The 15,708-nt window shown below is 49.7% G+C and overlaps 1 protein-coding gene across 5 annotated transcripts in view; it reads left to right on the top strand.

The window, feature by feature from the left end:
- The window catches only part of AFAP1L1 (actin filament associated protein 1 like 1), a 61,565-nt gene that overhangs the window by 29,643 nt on the left and 16,214 nt on the right, over positions 1–15,708 (top strand). For all 5 annotated transcript variants that reach the window (XM_070569213.1, XM_070569216.1, XM_070569212.1 and 2 more), the window contains 8 exons: positions 509–617; positions 4,296–4,421; positions 4,842–5,053; positions 6,749–6,928; positions 8,901–8,993; positions 12,006–12,099; positions 12,307–12,456; positions 13,669–13,880. In XM_070569213.1, the coding sequence (XP_070425314.1) occupies positions 509–617; positions 4,296–4,421; positions 4,842–5,053; positions 6,749–6,928; positions 8,901–8,993; positions 12,006–12,099; positions 12,307–12,456; positions 13,669–13,880 (1,176 nt within the window). The remainder of the gene's footprint in view (positions 1–508; positions 618–4,295; positions 4,422–4,841; positions 5,054–6,748; positions 6,929–8,900; positions 8,994–12,005; positions 12,100–12,306; positions 12,457–13,668; positions 13,881–15,708) is intronic.

The raw sequence follows: 15,708 nt of genomic DNA, 5'->3' as shown, positions 1-15,708 counted from the left end.
GCTGATGTCCCACTGCTAGTAAGTGACAGAGCTTAGCTGTAAAGCTGGGGCTCCCCAGCCCCAGAGCCTAGGCTCTTAGCCACTAGGTGATCCCACCTGGCTAAATAACATCTCACGTTTACTTGTCCTGCTGTTCCTCGCATGCATGCAGATGGGGTTGCAGAGTATTGCAGAACTCACAGTAGCTTTCGATGATTCTGCGTGTGCTCAGTCTAAAGTGTAACTCCGTCTATGTGGCAGTCCACAAAACTGTCGGACATTACAGAGGAGCCCTGAGGCTTAAATAATTCGGGTAAGAAGTACAGGACCAAGCATGCTCTCTAGGGTTTCCAGCAGGGCCCTTCTGCAACTCACTCAGAAGTTAGGACTTCCCATTCAGAGACCGCATGCCGCCTCAAGGAGCTCCCGCCTCCATCTCCCCCTGCCTCCTTCCCCTTGCTCTGCCTGCTCCCCTCCGCTCTGGCTCTGCGGGCCTTCTTGGTCTCACCCCGCCTTTGTCCCCCTTCAGGCAGCCGACCTGCCTCCACCACTCCCCAACAGGCCTCCCCCCGAGGACTACTATGAGGAGGCCCTTCCCCTGGGGCCGGGTAAGGCCCCCGAGTACATCAGCTCCCACAGTAAGTTCTGGTCCCCTGGGGGTGGGGGCAAGGGGAGGAGGCGCCTCTCCTGAAGTGCCTGTTTCTCCTGCTGGGGCTGGAGCTCCCAGCCGGGCACCACCCAGCCATGCCCACTTCCTGAGGAGCAGCTGCCTGAGCACCTGACCTCCCTAGTGATGGCCTGGGTGGGCCAGTGGGCGTGGCCCTGGGGGTCTGGGGCTTGGGTTCTAGTCCCAGTTCTGTGTGGCTTTAGACAACCTGCCTCCCCTCTCTGGGCCTCTGTTCCCCTGCCCTTCAGATAAGAAAGAGGGGCTAAATGCACACATACCAAGGTGCTAGGATGGAGGTACGCAGATGACCTCGCAGCCGGGTTCCTGGTGCTGAAGCTGGTGCTCCTCCGAGTGCTCCTCTTCAGTGGACCGGTGCGATAATTGTGTTTCAGCAGAATCACATCTTGTAGTTGGATCAGTTACAAAGTCAATGCATCAGATGAAAAAAGCCGTGGTGGAAATCGGAGGTCTTCAGAGTGGAGCGTGGGCACCCCAGGGGATTCATGAAACGATGTGGGCAGAAGTATCAGAAGCTTCATTTATATTTAGGGCAATACATCTTTCTAAAATTTCCATGTGAATATTTTATAGTTATAGTGTTTGTAATCTAATAGTAGCATAATACTTGGAATTAGCTTATATGTACATATTTAATTGTTACATAAGTAAATGTAAGTATATGACATGTATATATTTTTACTGATAGGTGAGCACAATAAAATAATTTAGAGGGCAGTGGTACCAGTTACCTTTGAAAAATTTCTTAAATCGCCCACAAAGGGAAGGCTTTGATTTTGACTCGTCTCTCAATCGGTTTCCTCCAGGGTTGCAAAAGATGGTGGCTTTTTTGAGCATCAGATAAGCCGCTGGCTTAAGTATGGGACTTAACATGACAGACAAGAAACCGTATTATGGTTTTTGGATGACCCAGCATGTGCGGTTGAACTTGTATAAGATAATGTTTGTGTCACGCTCTCCCATCATTCAGTAGTACCTTGGAATATTCTCCAACCACCAAAAAATACATAAAATAGGTCTGTCTGCGCTGACCAGAAATGAATTCCAAGATAGCTTCATTGAAAAAAACTCAAACACAGAACATTGCATATAACATAATTTCATTTGTTTTTTAATGGCGTACACACACACGTGCATTCATTTTAACAATTTTTCTAGGATATACAAGAAACTATTAAGAGTATTTTCCTGTGGGAAATAAATAGAAATCTGGGTGAAGGGAACATATTTTCCCACTTATACTCTTTTGTACTGACTGTGCTTTTCTCCATGGGCATATATTTTTTTTATTGTAGTAAAATACATATAACATAAAATTGACCATTTCAACCATTTTACAGTGGGCCGTCAGTGGCGTTTAGTGCATTCACAGTGTTGTGCAGCCATCACCACTATCTAGTTCCCAAACATTTTCTTCACTCCAGAAGGAAACCCCATACCCCTTAAGCAGTCACTCCCTGTTCCCCTCTCCCCTGAGCCCCTGCCAACCACCGGTCTGCTTTCTGTCTCTATGGATTTGCCTATTCTGGATATTTCATATGAATAGAATCATACAATATGTGGCCTTTTGTGTCTGGTGTCTTTCACTCATCATAATGTTTTCAAGGTTCATCCATGTCATTGCATGTATCAGTACTTCGTTCCTTTTTACAGCCAAATAGTATTCCATTGTATGGATATACCACATTTTGTGTATCCATCCGTCAGTTGATGGACACCTGGGTTGTTTCCACCTTTGGGCTACTGTGGTATATTATTTTTATGATTAATAAACTAGCTAAAACCAAGTGAGATGGGAAGGCTGGACCAGGTGATCAGTGGCTCCATATTCTTCAGCCTTGATCATCTTGGGGTCTGCGTCGCTGCAAGCAGCTGTTTGTATGTGAAGTCAGTGACTTGACTTTAACTGCTCAAGGACAGGGGAGGAAAGAGAGGACAAAGTGCTGCTGGCCCCGAACCCCAGCACGAGTCCCTCACCTAATGAAGCTCCTCCACCTCCCCAAAGAGCTCATCCCCCTCTCAGACGGGGCGGAGAAGCCACCTCCCAGGAGCAGCGGGGATCCTGGGGCAGGCGGGAAGGGAGTGCCTCAGGAAGGCCAAGGCCCTTGTCCAGGGGGAGAGCACCGAGCCCGTCACGGAGTATCCTTCCTCCTGCACACAGTGTCCAGCCCTGCCAGGTGTCCCAGCGCTTTGCTGCAGATGCCCCCTCCCCCTTCCGCATCGCACTTCCTCCTCCCCGGGGCCCCACCTCCAGGCCTCACTCCACTGGTCCACCCCACAGGAGATGTCGCCATCATCTGAGGCCTCAGAGTGCCTGCTGGGAAAGGCAGGCTCTGAGCCGAACTCGGGAGATAGAACTGGGTGTCCCGGTCACTGGGAATTTCACTGCTGCCGTCCTCAGGAAACAGATGGACAGCAGGGGCTGGGAGCCCAAAGCGGCGCTCTGAAGAGCAGTGTGGTGACAGCCAGTTGCGATGGGATGAAAGGAAGGCTTCCTGGACGAGGGATGTGCCTCCATCCCCTGAGCTGGCAACCTCAGTTCTCATCCAGGCTCTGTCACCAGCGAACTGTGCGTGGCCTCAGTTTCCTCATCTGTAAAGTGGGGCTGACACCCACCTCCCCGTGTTGTGGGAATCGCAGGAGACGATAATAATGATAGCTGGCATTTGTCCAGCACATTCTGTGTGCCAGGCACTGTGCTGAGAGTTTATACGCATCATAGCACTAATCCAAGTGAGAACTGTTCATGCCACTTTAAGGTGAAGAATCTGAAAGGCAGAGAAACTGTGTTTTCTTTCTGAGGTCGCTCAGTAAGTGTGGAGATAGGTTTGAACTCAAATCTGATCAACCCCAAAGCACATGCCTTTAACCCCCTGAACTTCAGAGTTTGCTCCAGAGACCATCTGCATCAAAACAACCCTAATTGTTTTTAAAACATCCAACTCCTGAGAGTTCAATATATTTTCTATTTTTACGTATGTTTTTTAATGTCCTATTAAATAGTTTAAAAACCATTTTGTTTAAACTTCACCCCAGCCCACCCCGGTGAATCAGAATCTCTGGGATACAGCCTAGGGGTCTGCATTCTAAAAAGACCCCCGTAATGCTGATGCAGAATACGATTTGAGCCCGTGCAGCCCCCTGAATGGGAATGTGCGGTGGTAATCCTGCAGGGTGGCTGCTGTATTCACTACTGGGTGCACTGTCATTGTCTCTCTAGTCCCACTCCTCCTTTGTAGTCGCAGAGGTTTAGAAGTACAGGGACCAGAGCTGTGACTAAGACACACACACACACACACACACACACACACACACCCCAGTGCTCTGGGGTCTCGAGGAGAGGCTGACCATTCTCTGCCTAGGAAGATCAGAGGAAAGATGTTGAAGGACTGGTCTTAAGGATGAGTAAGTGTGCTCTCCGGGAAGCTAGGAGAGCACAGGGAAGAGCATGAACGCATGCCTGGAGCACAGAGGGCACATGGGGAGCTAGAGCAGGTGAGATGCAGAAAGGAGGCCCCACACCCTGGCCGGGGAGCTGCAGGGAGCTCCGCTCTCTCTTCCCTGAGGAGGTGCACTGTGTCCAGGGCCTTGCCCAGCCCTGGCCCCTGCAGTCTGCCTGCATTTTTCCAAGGTGCGGTTCTTGCTGCCAATCCCACGGACGGCTGCAGTCCGGCGCACTCCGTCGTGGATAGCTACTACGAGGACGCAGACAGCAGCTACCCCACGACCAGGATGAACGGAGAGCTGAAGAACTCCTGTAAGTAGCGGGCAGGCATTGAGAAGCTTCTGTCCTTGAAGAGTAGGCCCTGACCTGACCCTTGGCGTACAGGTACCCACCACCCCCTCTGACGTTTACTGAGCACTCAATGAGTGCCAGAAACCGGGCTAAACGCTCTGTATTCAGTAATGCTCACAGTAGCCTGATGAGGTAGATACTGTTATTTATGACCATTTTACTAATAAGAAAACTGAACCTCGGTGAAGTCACTGAGAGCACAAAGCCAGTGGTAAATCTGTAAAACACCGTGCCCACAAGGGAGTATAGCCATTACCATGATCTCCCCTTGTGCCACCCCTTCGTGGTCCCGGGGCCCAGGGCAGGGACGCCTGAAGAGGGGTTAGAAGCTGCCTCCTGGGCGGTGGCACAGTGGCAGGTCCTTTCCCACGGCACCTGCAGACAACGACTCTGACGCAATGAGCAGCTCCTACGAGTCCTACGACGAGGAGGAGGAGGAAGGGAAGGGCCCGCAGCCCATGCACCAGTGGCCCTCGGAGGAGGCCTCCATGCACCTGGTGAGGGACTGCAGGATATGTGCCTTCCTGCTGCGGAAAAAGCGCTTCGGGCAGTGGGCCAAGCAGCTGACTGTCATCAAGGAGGACCAGCTCCTGGTGAGTGGCCGTGGGCGTGTGCCTTTAGGCCTCACGCGGACTTGCGCATGTCTGCGTGCATGCAGGCGTGTCGGCCTCCATTCCTCTGGGCTTGCTTCATGTGCAGAGGCTCAAAGCCTCGTTCTTCTGAGATCAGGGCTCTCCCACTGGAGCAGAATTAAAAAAAAAACTAGAAGAGCCAATATAGACTTTACCAAGTTTTTGTTTTGCCAAGAAAGAATTTTTTATCGTTTTTAAACAATGTTTATTGTTTTTCATTATGCAAGTAAATTATGTATAAAACTAGAGAAAAACAAAATGAAAAAGCCTTTTTAAAAAACCACTTATAATCCCATTGACCCAGTGCTAACTAGTGTTAAGTTTTAATATACATATTTCCACCCTCGTTTCCATGTATCTGTCTTTTCTAAAACTGAGCCCATGTAGTATTTATTACATAACTTGCTTTTTTCCTTTTTTTCAATTCACCATCTCTCATCACTATCATTTTCATCAAACAAAATGTACCTTTAAATTCAAAGTAGGAAGAGAGACATAATTCCAGAAGAGAAAATAGCTCTTTACCCAAAAATCTGTTGACAAGCCTTGCCCAATATATATCCAATTGAAACGTGACCTTTTCTCACCCTGGAGCCGTGAAAAGCTCATCCCAGGCCAGAACTAGTCCAAGGGCCAGGACTTACTTCTTTCCACTCCTTATGCCTTCAGTTTTTTCTTGACTTATCGCACTGGCTAGGACCTCCAGCACAAGGTGAACAGAAGTGGTGACAGCAGGTGTCCTTGTCTCAGTCCAGAGCTCAAAGGGAAAGTTTCAGTAATTCACCATTAAGTCTGATGTTTGCTGTGGGTTGTTTCTAGATGCCCCTTATTATCACATTAAGGAAGTTCCCCTCTATTCCTTGTTTGCTAAGAGTTTATGTTACAAATGGGTATGGAGTTTTATCAAATACTTTTTCTGCTTCTTTTGAGATATGTAGTTTTTCTCCTTTTTTCTGTTGATGTTATGAATTATATGGTTGGTTTTTCAATGCTAACTCACGCTTGCATTCCTAGAATAAACCCTAATTCCTAGAATAAACTTGATCTTGATACAATATGCTTTTTATTTGTATCTGGATTCTACTTGTTAATACTTTGTTCATGGCATTTGTAGCTATGTCATGAGAGAGCTTAGCCTATGATTTTCCTTTTTTGTAATGTCATTGTCAGCTTCTGGTATCAAGGTAATGCTGGCCTCATAATAAGAACTGGGAAGTGAGAGTCATTATTGATAAACTTTTGACTTCCCAAGCCCAGCCTCCATCTCAGCCAGAATTCTCTCTCCCACATTCCTGCCATGTAGCCCTTCAGTAGCAGAGAGCTGGCTGCCTCCCAAGCCAGCCTGTTTCTTCTCTGGTTCCTTAGACTAGAATGGTCTTCCTGGTATTGTGCTAAAATCTGCCTCTTCCTAAATAGGTGTGCCCTAGGGGCCCATTGGTAGCCGTTAAGATCTGAAGATTGTCCAAAGATGTCCCTCTCCCAGGCTTCTCTTCTCTGCGGGAAATAGCCAAAGCCTCCTCCCATGGTGCCCACAGTTGAGCTGGGTGGGGGAGATGTCTGTGGGGTAGGTGGAGCTCCCCCGTGCCTCTGTGTGAGGGTGTCTCCCTCCTCCACCCTCCACTCCAGGAGGACCTGACTCCTTCTCTCCCTGTTCAGTGTTACAAAAGCTCCAAGGACCGGCAGCCACATCTGAGGCTGGCATTGGATGTCTGCAACGTCGTCTACGTGCCCAAGGACAGCCGGCACAAGAGGCACGAGCTGCGCTTCTCCCAGGGGGCCACTGAGGTCTTGGTACTGGCACTGCAGAGCCGGGAGCAGGCCGAGGAGTGGCTGAAGGTACAGGGGGCCCGCACCTTCCTCCCCCCCGCCCTGCCTCCCTTCCTTCCTCTCTTCCCCAGGCCCAGCCTTCAGCGGGGTGGGCTCCGTCCCTGGAAGAACAGGCGTTGCTCAGGGAGAGGAGGTCATTGTCCCGTGCGTGGCTGGGGCTTATGTGTGGAAATGGGCCTTGGATGTTTCCAGGAGACAGACTTCAGGCTGGAAGCGTTTCTTCTTTTTAGGTATTTGATTTTCTTTTCTAACATCCCTGCTGTGGGCTTCTCCAGCCTACACTTGTACACCTCCTGGAATGAGAGGTTAATATCTACAAAGGAAGCTGATTTTATCATTAAGTAAGCTAATCTTTTTTCTTTTTTCTTTTAAAAAAGGAAAAATTCTTCTTTATCTTAGGGCAAAATGTGCATCCTTGTAACATCCACCTGTGATCCAGCTTCTGCATCTCGCAGCTGCACGTACAAAGAGAGTTATCGTGTACCGAGCACTCACTTCAGGCCATGCATTGTGCTAAAAGCTTGACAAACATGACCTCATTTACTCTTCGCAATGGGACTGTTATTGTTCCCGTTTTACAGATGAGCAAACCGAGGCACAGAGAACTTATGAGACTTGCTGAAGGTCACACAACCAAGTGGTTACGACTAGGATTAGAAGCCAACAAGCAAATCTACTCCAAAGGCCATAGGCAGGGTGACATGGTGATGACGATGGGGTACTTTGGTGACACACAGACTTGAGTTCAATCCTAGGCCTAAGTGCCACTTACTGGCTGTGTGATCCTCTGCAGATGACTTTGCCTGTCTGTGCCTCGGTTGCCTCCTCTGTAAAATGGCTCTCGTAAGGATTCTAGACAGCACTTGACACAGTGCCTGCCAGGTAGTCAGTGCTCAGTAACCGTCAGTGATTACTGTGTGATGACGGTGAAGCCCCGCCCCGTCCCTTACAGCGGCCACAGCCCTGCACCCTGCTTCTATTTCACTCTGGCACCTTTCTCTCTCTCTCTCTCCTCTCATCTTCCTGCTGGAACAAAGAAACCAAACCCCTCCCCCCCCTCCATCCTCCCTCCCTCCCCATCCTCCCTTCCTTCCTGTGATAACCAGCTCTTCCACTGGAATGTTTACTGCCTTTGTCTCAGGAGGGGAAGGAAGGGAGAGAACCTGCCTGCTTGGGGAGCCTCTGCCCTCAAGGGGCCAGTGGGTCAGAAGAAGGAGCCCCAGACCCAGAGTTAAGAGGCCTGCCTTGACACCCCAATCCTGAGAGGCCATTATCCCAGAGTTTAAGGCGAGGCAACCATGGCTTTGCCTCTCAGAGCCTCGTCATCCTAATCTGTAACTTGGCAATCACAGCGGTCCCTGGCCCACAAGGCTGCTGTGGGGATGCAATGGGATAATCCACGTAAAGCCACAGATAGCTGAGCAGCAAGTGGTGGCCATTATTTCATGATCTGGATGCTTGTGCTGTGTGGCCTTGGGTGAATGCCTTGGAGTCTCAGTTTCCTCATCTTTGAAATGGAGAAGATAGCCCTGGCTATCCAACATAGTCACAGAAGCAAGTCCCTCAGGCTTGTGCAGTGTGTCCCGGTTCACATAGCCTTTCACACCCATGATCTCACTGATCCTCAGACAACCCAGGGAGGTTATAACCCATGTTACAGACAGAGAAACCAAGGTCCAGAGCAGGGAAGGGGCTTTCTGAAGGCCACGTGACTAATGAGCATTGGAACCAGGGCCAGAAGCCAAACCTCTTGTTTCCCTGCCCTGTATCTTTTCAATTCAAGGGACAGACACAAGAGAAAGTCCGGTCAAACCCTGAGGTGGCCCACACATGTGGCAGGAAGGAGGCCAGGTCAACCCAGCTCTTCTGCCCAGGGGGTCCCAATCCCTTTGCTCGACAGTCCTGACCACACAGACCCCGTTCTTCCTTTTGCCTCCGCCGTCCCTGCTGGGCTGCTCACAGCTATTCTTCCTCTCCACAGGTCATCCGAGAGGTGAGCAAGCCCATCGGGGGAGCCGAGGGGGCAGACGTGCCCAGATCCCCCGTCCTCCTGTGCAAGCTGGACCTAGACAAGGTACACCTGTCTCCACAGGTCTCCTCTGGGCCAGGCAGCACGGGCTCTGCCCAGGGGGACTCGCAGGCTGCTGGTGAAGCCAGGCACCTGCTGTGGTGTCATACAAGCTGTGAGTGCCCAACACAGAGCTGGCACAATAGTAGGCACTCAATAAATGTCTACTGAGTTAATGAATGCATGAGTGAATGAGTGTCCATGTCCAGGGTGCAGTACAAGTCAGAGGAGGGAGTGACTAATCCTGCCAGGACAGGAGGAGGTCACATTGGAACAGAGTCATGAAAAGTAAGTTGGAATTTCTCAATCAGAGGAGTGTGCGCCACTGGGACATGAGCAAAGCCGTCACTTAGTAGTTCGTCAGGCCAACAGCAAATACGTGCTAATGCCTGTGCCCTGCCAGGTGTTGTGGGTGATAAAGGGACTCAGCCCCAAACCCAAGGGGGAGGTCCAAGACCCACATACCTGGATCTTGCATGATCTGATGAAGGTGAGCATTTACAGAATATGACTGTGTGGCCAGCATTGTTCCATATGCTTTACATGTATTACTTAAATTAATTTCTGCAACAATTCTTTTATGAATTACATTTTTCAGATGAGGAGCTGAGGCACAGAGAGGTTTACCCAAAGTCACATAGTTAATAAGAAACAGAGCTAGGACTTACGCCCAGGCAGCCTGGCTCTTGATGACTCTGCCAGCCCACCTCTCAAGGGGGTCCTCCTGAGCTCCACTCAGTGGGTCATTGGGAGCATCTGCTGTGCACCAAGCACTGTCCCCAGCACTGGGGTGCAATCCTAGCAGAAACAGACCCACGCCCAGCCCTCCCAGGGGAGAGTTGGAGTCGACATGAATCAAATTGTCACACAGATTTAGAAATGCCAAGCTGTGTAAGTGCTGAGAGGGAAAAGTACCAGGTAACCTGGGAGCATATACCAGGGCACCTGCTCTTGTCTTGGGGTCAGGGAAGGCTTCCCTGAGGGAGTACATTTCAGATGAGGGTGAAAAACTAGCAAGAAAAGAGAGGGGAAAGGAGTTCCAAGCAGAGGGCACAGGCCCTGGAGCAGGAGGAAGCATGGCATGGAAAGAGACCAGTGTGGCTGGGCTCTGAGAGAAGGGGGAGCTTGTCAGCTCTCTTGGAGTGGTCCTGGAAAGCGGTAGTGAGGGGGATGGGAGCTCAGGCTAGCCGGAGGGATGAGGGCATTAGGGAAGATGGCACCTACGTAGAGCCTTAAAGAATGGGCAAGATTTCACTGGGGCAGAGGTGGGCCAAGGGACAGGAGCTGCAAGGGAAGGGGTCAATAGACAGTCAGTAGGCGAGGAGGGTGGGGACTCTCGTGCCTAGGAGGATGCTGGAGGAGCTCAGCCCTGTCCTCACTCAGCCTTTGCTGTCAGTGGCGCCTAAAGGAAAGCAAGGTTGGGGTGTGCATGTTTCTGAGTGAGAGTGTGAGTGTGTGAGTGTGAGCATGAGTGTACACACCCACGGGTGCATCCATGGTGCAGTTTGAGGGTGTGTAGAGAAAGAAGAGACAAGCTTATAGGGATGAGCTTTCCTGTGGTTGAGCGTATAGGGGGAGGGTAGCTAAAATGTTGAGGGTGGCATTTTTGGAGGGGAGTGGGAGTGGGGAGGTGGGAGTGGTGGGCCTGTCTGTCCGTGGAATCGTGTGATTCAAGTGCCATCATCATTAAGTCAATTCCAAAGTGTTCACAGTGTTTCTTTGTATTTGCTTCCTATCTTGATGAAAAACTTACCACCTGTGGCAGAACAAATAGAACCATAAGTGGCGTTTCACAATTTACAGGGGTGATTCTTTATACTTTTGACAGTCTGTCCCCTGTCTGGCAGTTGCCAGTCTTCCAGCCTTTGGGAATTGAGGGGAGCACACGCCCTCTGCTATCCTCCGTGCCCCCATTCCTATGCTTATAGCAAAGCATCTCTGAGCCTGGCCTTGGGGTGTCTTTAGCAGGAAAGGTTTAGGGGCCTCAGAGCTCTGTAATTCTGCCTTTTTAAGTGGGTGAGTGTCATTTTAATCCAGTCCCGAGTCTGGCTGGCACAGTTTAACTTCTTAAAGTGAGATGGCAGCACACCACACCAGTGGTAGAAATAATAGTTTGTTGGCCTTGCAATTTCCCTTGGGCTCTCTGGTGCCTCACAGCAGTCCGCTGAAATGAGTGTAACTCAGGTGAGAATACCGAGCCTGGGGGAGATGAAAGGATTTTCCCACATTCCTGCCGCTAACAGGTGCTACTGGAGATAGGATTTCGTCCAAGGTCCATCTGACTGCTCCGAGCCGCCTCCCAGAGTAGCTAGTAGGAACTTAGTTGACCCTGTTTGAATGGATGGATGAATGAATTGCTCCAGCTTTGCTCCAGAGTTGGCATGATGAGTAAAAATAACGTTGACTGGCAATAAAGTTCTTACCATGGTGTGTGTGTCTTTACCATCCTTTCCCCCAAGATAGGACTGTAATGGACTCCTCTCTTCTCACCACTCTTATTAATTGGCCACCAAGTCCTTTCATGACGATTTTGAAAATACCAGCTCTTCCTTTCCCTCCATCCTCACTGTCACCTTGGTTCACCTCCTTGCTGAGTCCCCTCTGGCCCACATGACACTCTCGTAAGTGGCTCTTTCGCTTCCAGTCTTGCTCCCTCTTGTCTGTCCCCAGTGACACCACTGGAGACAACTCCCTAAACCAGTCACATTACGTTAGTATCCCACTTAAATACCTTCCCAGCGCCCTATCACCTGCCGAATGTGGTCCAGCTCTTAGGACATTAATCTCAATGTGTTGTAATTAATTGCCTCGCTCCCCAGATAGAATGTAACTCAAAGACACAACCATCCTAAGTCATGACTGTCCTCCCCATACCCAGTGTGGTATCAGGCACATGATAGTTGCTGACAAATATTTGTTAGCTAACGCCCATGTGCAGGGGTCAGGGGGAGACTGAACCAACAAAGGGAGACTTCTGAGTGTGCCCTCTGATGCCAGGCCATCTGTGTCCCTCCCCAGAGGCTGTCCCAAGAGAAGCAGACCTCAGACTCCGACAGCCTGGGCATGGGTGACAGCTGTTCCACCCTCGGCCGCCGGGAGGCCTGCGAACATGGTAGGTACCTCTGGGGGCTCAGGCCCGAGGATGCCAGAGCCGGGAGGGGCCTTGCCACAGGCGCACAGTACAGAACAGATCCTGACCGCACTGGAGACATGGGCCAGGCTCTGTGTGCAGGCTGAAAGGGCCACAGGGAAGGCTTAGATGAGTGGATCCGGGACTTGGGTCTCCCTCCCTCCCCCTGACCCATCTCCATGGCAACAGGCAAAGGGAAGAAGAGCAGCCTGGCAGAGCTGAAGGGCTCAATGAGCAGGGCTGCAGGCCGCAAGATCACCCGTATCATCAGCTTCTCCAAGAAGAAGGCGCTGGCTGAGGACCTGCAGACGCCCTCCGCCGAGGAGGTTCCGTGCTGTGGTGGGTACCAGGCATGCGGCGGAGGAGAATTCAGACCCAGTGGATGGGGAGCTCTGGGGCTAAGCCAGGAGACCCTCCCTCATCCACCTGACACCAAGGCAGAGGAAAGGCTCCTCCTACTGGATGGCTAATCCTACCCCATCAACAATCCATGCCCTTCTATCACTTCTCTCCCACGAGGCCCTGACGCTCAGCAGAAGGAAAAGCCAACTGACTCCCATATTTCTGTGCTTCCTGTGACCTTAGCACAGTCACTGTCCTCTAGGCCTCAGTTTCCTCCACTATAAAAAGAGGAGAGTACGGAGCTGGCCCCATGGCCTACTAGTTAAGTTCAGTGTGCTCTGCTTTGGCAGCCCGGGTTCAGTTCCCGGGTGCAGACATACACTACTTGTCAGCAGCCAGATTGTGGCAGTAACCCACATGTGACATAGAGGAAGACTGGCACAGATGTTAGCTCGGGGCAAATCTTCCTCAGCAAAAAAAAAAGGAAGAAGAAGAAGACGACGAAGAGAGTATCTTATTTCCCGGCTCATAACATGCCAGGTGTGTAAGTTACGAGCCAGTCTTACAAGGAAATTTCTTAGATAAAAACATTTAAGTATTTTTTATTATAAATACATTCAATGTGAGCTAAAAGTGGTTTAGAAGGGAAAACATTATTATTCTGTTCAACCAAATGCAGTGTTGCGTGTACTGGAACCCAACAGGAAATCATATATTTTAGATATTTTAAATTTGGAGCCTGTGCCTTGCTTGTTTTCTAATTCTTTATCTTGGCTTGCTGTTTTTGTTGCCACATGCTGCCACCAGGTGTCAGCATCATCCATTACTTTCTGTCTTTCAGTAATAGTTTGATAGGGAGAGGAAAGGCAAGAGGGAGAGCTGTGTTATTCATTCTCTGTAGTAGTTCCTGCCCTTTTCATCAAGCTTGGCATGGTCCACAGGCAGTGCAGCGATATACAAATGTGATTGTCAGTCCCCATTTCTGAGATAGGAAACTGAAACAAAGAGAAGAGGATGCCTGAGATCACAACCTGGGGAGAGTGGGCTATCGGGGACCCAGAAGGCTTTTCCAGCTGGAGTTAGGACAAGGGTTGTCCAGGCGCTTTGTCCCCGGGGTGTAGACCCAAGCACCTTGACTTGCCTCCTCCACTGTGGGTTGCCCCGGGGCTGGGCTGTCGGGAGGTCACACTGCTGGTCTCGCTCTCCTAGGTTATCTGAACGTGCTGGTGAACCAGGGCTGGAAGGAACGCTGGTGCCGCCTGAAGTGCAACACTCTGTATTTCCACAAGGACCGCACTGACCTGCGGACCCACATGAATGCCATCGCCCTCCGTGGCTGTGAGGTGGCCCCAGGCTTTGGGCCCAGACACCCATTTGCCTTCAGGATTCTGCGCAACCGGCAAGAGGTGGCCATTCTGGAGGTGAGAGGAGAGAACCCAGGCGGTCCCCAGTGGTGGGAGCTGAGAGGAGCTGGGGCATGGGCCTTGGCTTTTGTCTTGGGACCTGGCTGCTGACATTACCAGGACTGAGGAAGAAGGGAAAGGAAGCCAGCTGCTGCCACGTGGTCAAGTAGGTTTGCCAGTTAAAATATGGGACACCCACTTAAATTTGGATTTCAGATAAACAACGAATAATGTTTTTAATATAAATATATCCCATGTAATATTTGGGACATAGCTATACTGAAAAGTTATTCATTGTTTATCTAAAATTCTAATTAAACAGAGCATTCTGCATTTTTATTTGCTAAATCTGGCAACCCTAGACCCAAGGTTTGTTTCCTCTCCCTTCTCTTAAAATCCCATCCTGAAAGGCATCTAGTCTGATCTAACCCAGATCTGATTCTGGAGTCCCCTCTGAAACCTTTCCGTGAGTGGCTGTCCACCTCAGATAAACAAACCACTGCCCTTCCAGCTAGCCTGCCCCTCCCATCGAGCGGCTCAATGTTTAGAAAGATTCTCTCCTTATTGAGTCAAAATCATGAAGGCAGAGGCAGTAACCATGCCTGTTCTGTATACTTTTGTTTTTCCAGAACCCAATCTGATGTCTGGCACAATTAAGGGCTCAGTTAGTATTTGTTGAACAAATGGCTGAATGAAAACGTGATTTCATTTTACCCATTCTTTGTCGTCGTTCCCCAGTGGCCCTAGCCCTCCTCTCTCAGGTCAGGCAGGACAGGTTGAATCCCTCTACGTGTCAATCCTCCAGCTATTTTGAATTTAAAACATTAACACTGGTGGAAAACTTAAATAACTACCCCCTCACATTACAGATAAGGAAACTGAGGCCTGGGCATCCAGGTGCTTGTCCAAGGCCCCACAGAGGGTCAGTGGCCTCTTGGTCTTGTTTTCTTTGCTCAGTTCCCACTGCCTCAGTCAGTTCTTAAATTTCAAGAAATATTGCCTCTGTGACTCTCTTTTATTTATTTATTTATTTATTTATTTATTGTTGGGAAAGATTCACCCTGAGCTAACATCTGTTGCCAATCTTCCTCTCTCTTTTTTTTCCTCCCCAAAGCCCCAGTACACAGTTGTATATTCTAGCTGTAGGTCCTTCTAGTTCTTCTGTGTGAGTTGCGGCCACAGAATGGCCACTGACAGATGGGTGGTGTGGTTCCACATCCGGAAACCAAACCTGGGCCACCAAAGCAGAGCTAGCCGAACTTTAACTACTAGGCCATCAAGACTGGCTTTCAGTTTTTTTTTCTTTTCTTTTCTTTTTTTTTTTTTTTGAGGAAGATTAGCCCTGAGCTAACTACTGGCAAACCTCCTCTTTTTGCTGAGGAAGACTCACCCTGAGCTAACATCCGTGCCCATCTTCCTCTACTTTATATGTGGGACGCCTGCCACAGCATGGCTTGCCAAGCGGTGCCATGTCCACACCCAGGATCCGAACCTGCGAACCCCAGGCCGCCAAAGCGGAACGTGCAAACTTAACCGCTGCGCCACTGGGCCAGCCCCTGGCTCTCACTTTTATTTTTCATATTTGGCAGTCGAATCTCTTCTTTCTCTTAAGTTATTCACAGAGCTTTCTGGCAAAAAATGTGCTTCCTTTATTCCAGTTTAGCATTTTCATGCTAAGTTGATTTTATAATAATGCTCTTTAAATGAGAACTAACATAAATATGTGTTTAGTTGACCAGCAACTTCTTGGAGATTTTCCTGTATACAATACTATAAATAATTGGCAATTATAATTCAGGAGAAAACACTGATTGGATTATGTGAGAAATACCCTCCTCTAATAAAA

The sequence above is a fragment of the Equus przewalskii genome, chromosome 13, assembly GCF_037783145.1.
Source record: "Equus przewalskii isolate Varuska chromosome 13, EquPr2, whole genome shotgun sequence".
In the NCBI taxonomy this organism is placed as follows: Eukaryota; Metazoa; Chordata; class Mammalia; order Perissodactyla; family Equidae; genus Equus; species Equus przewalskii.
The sequence above is the reverse complement of the archived record's forward strand: the minus strand, read 5'-3'. Positions and strand labels throughout refer to the sequence as shown.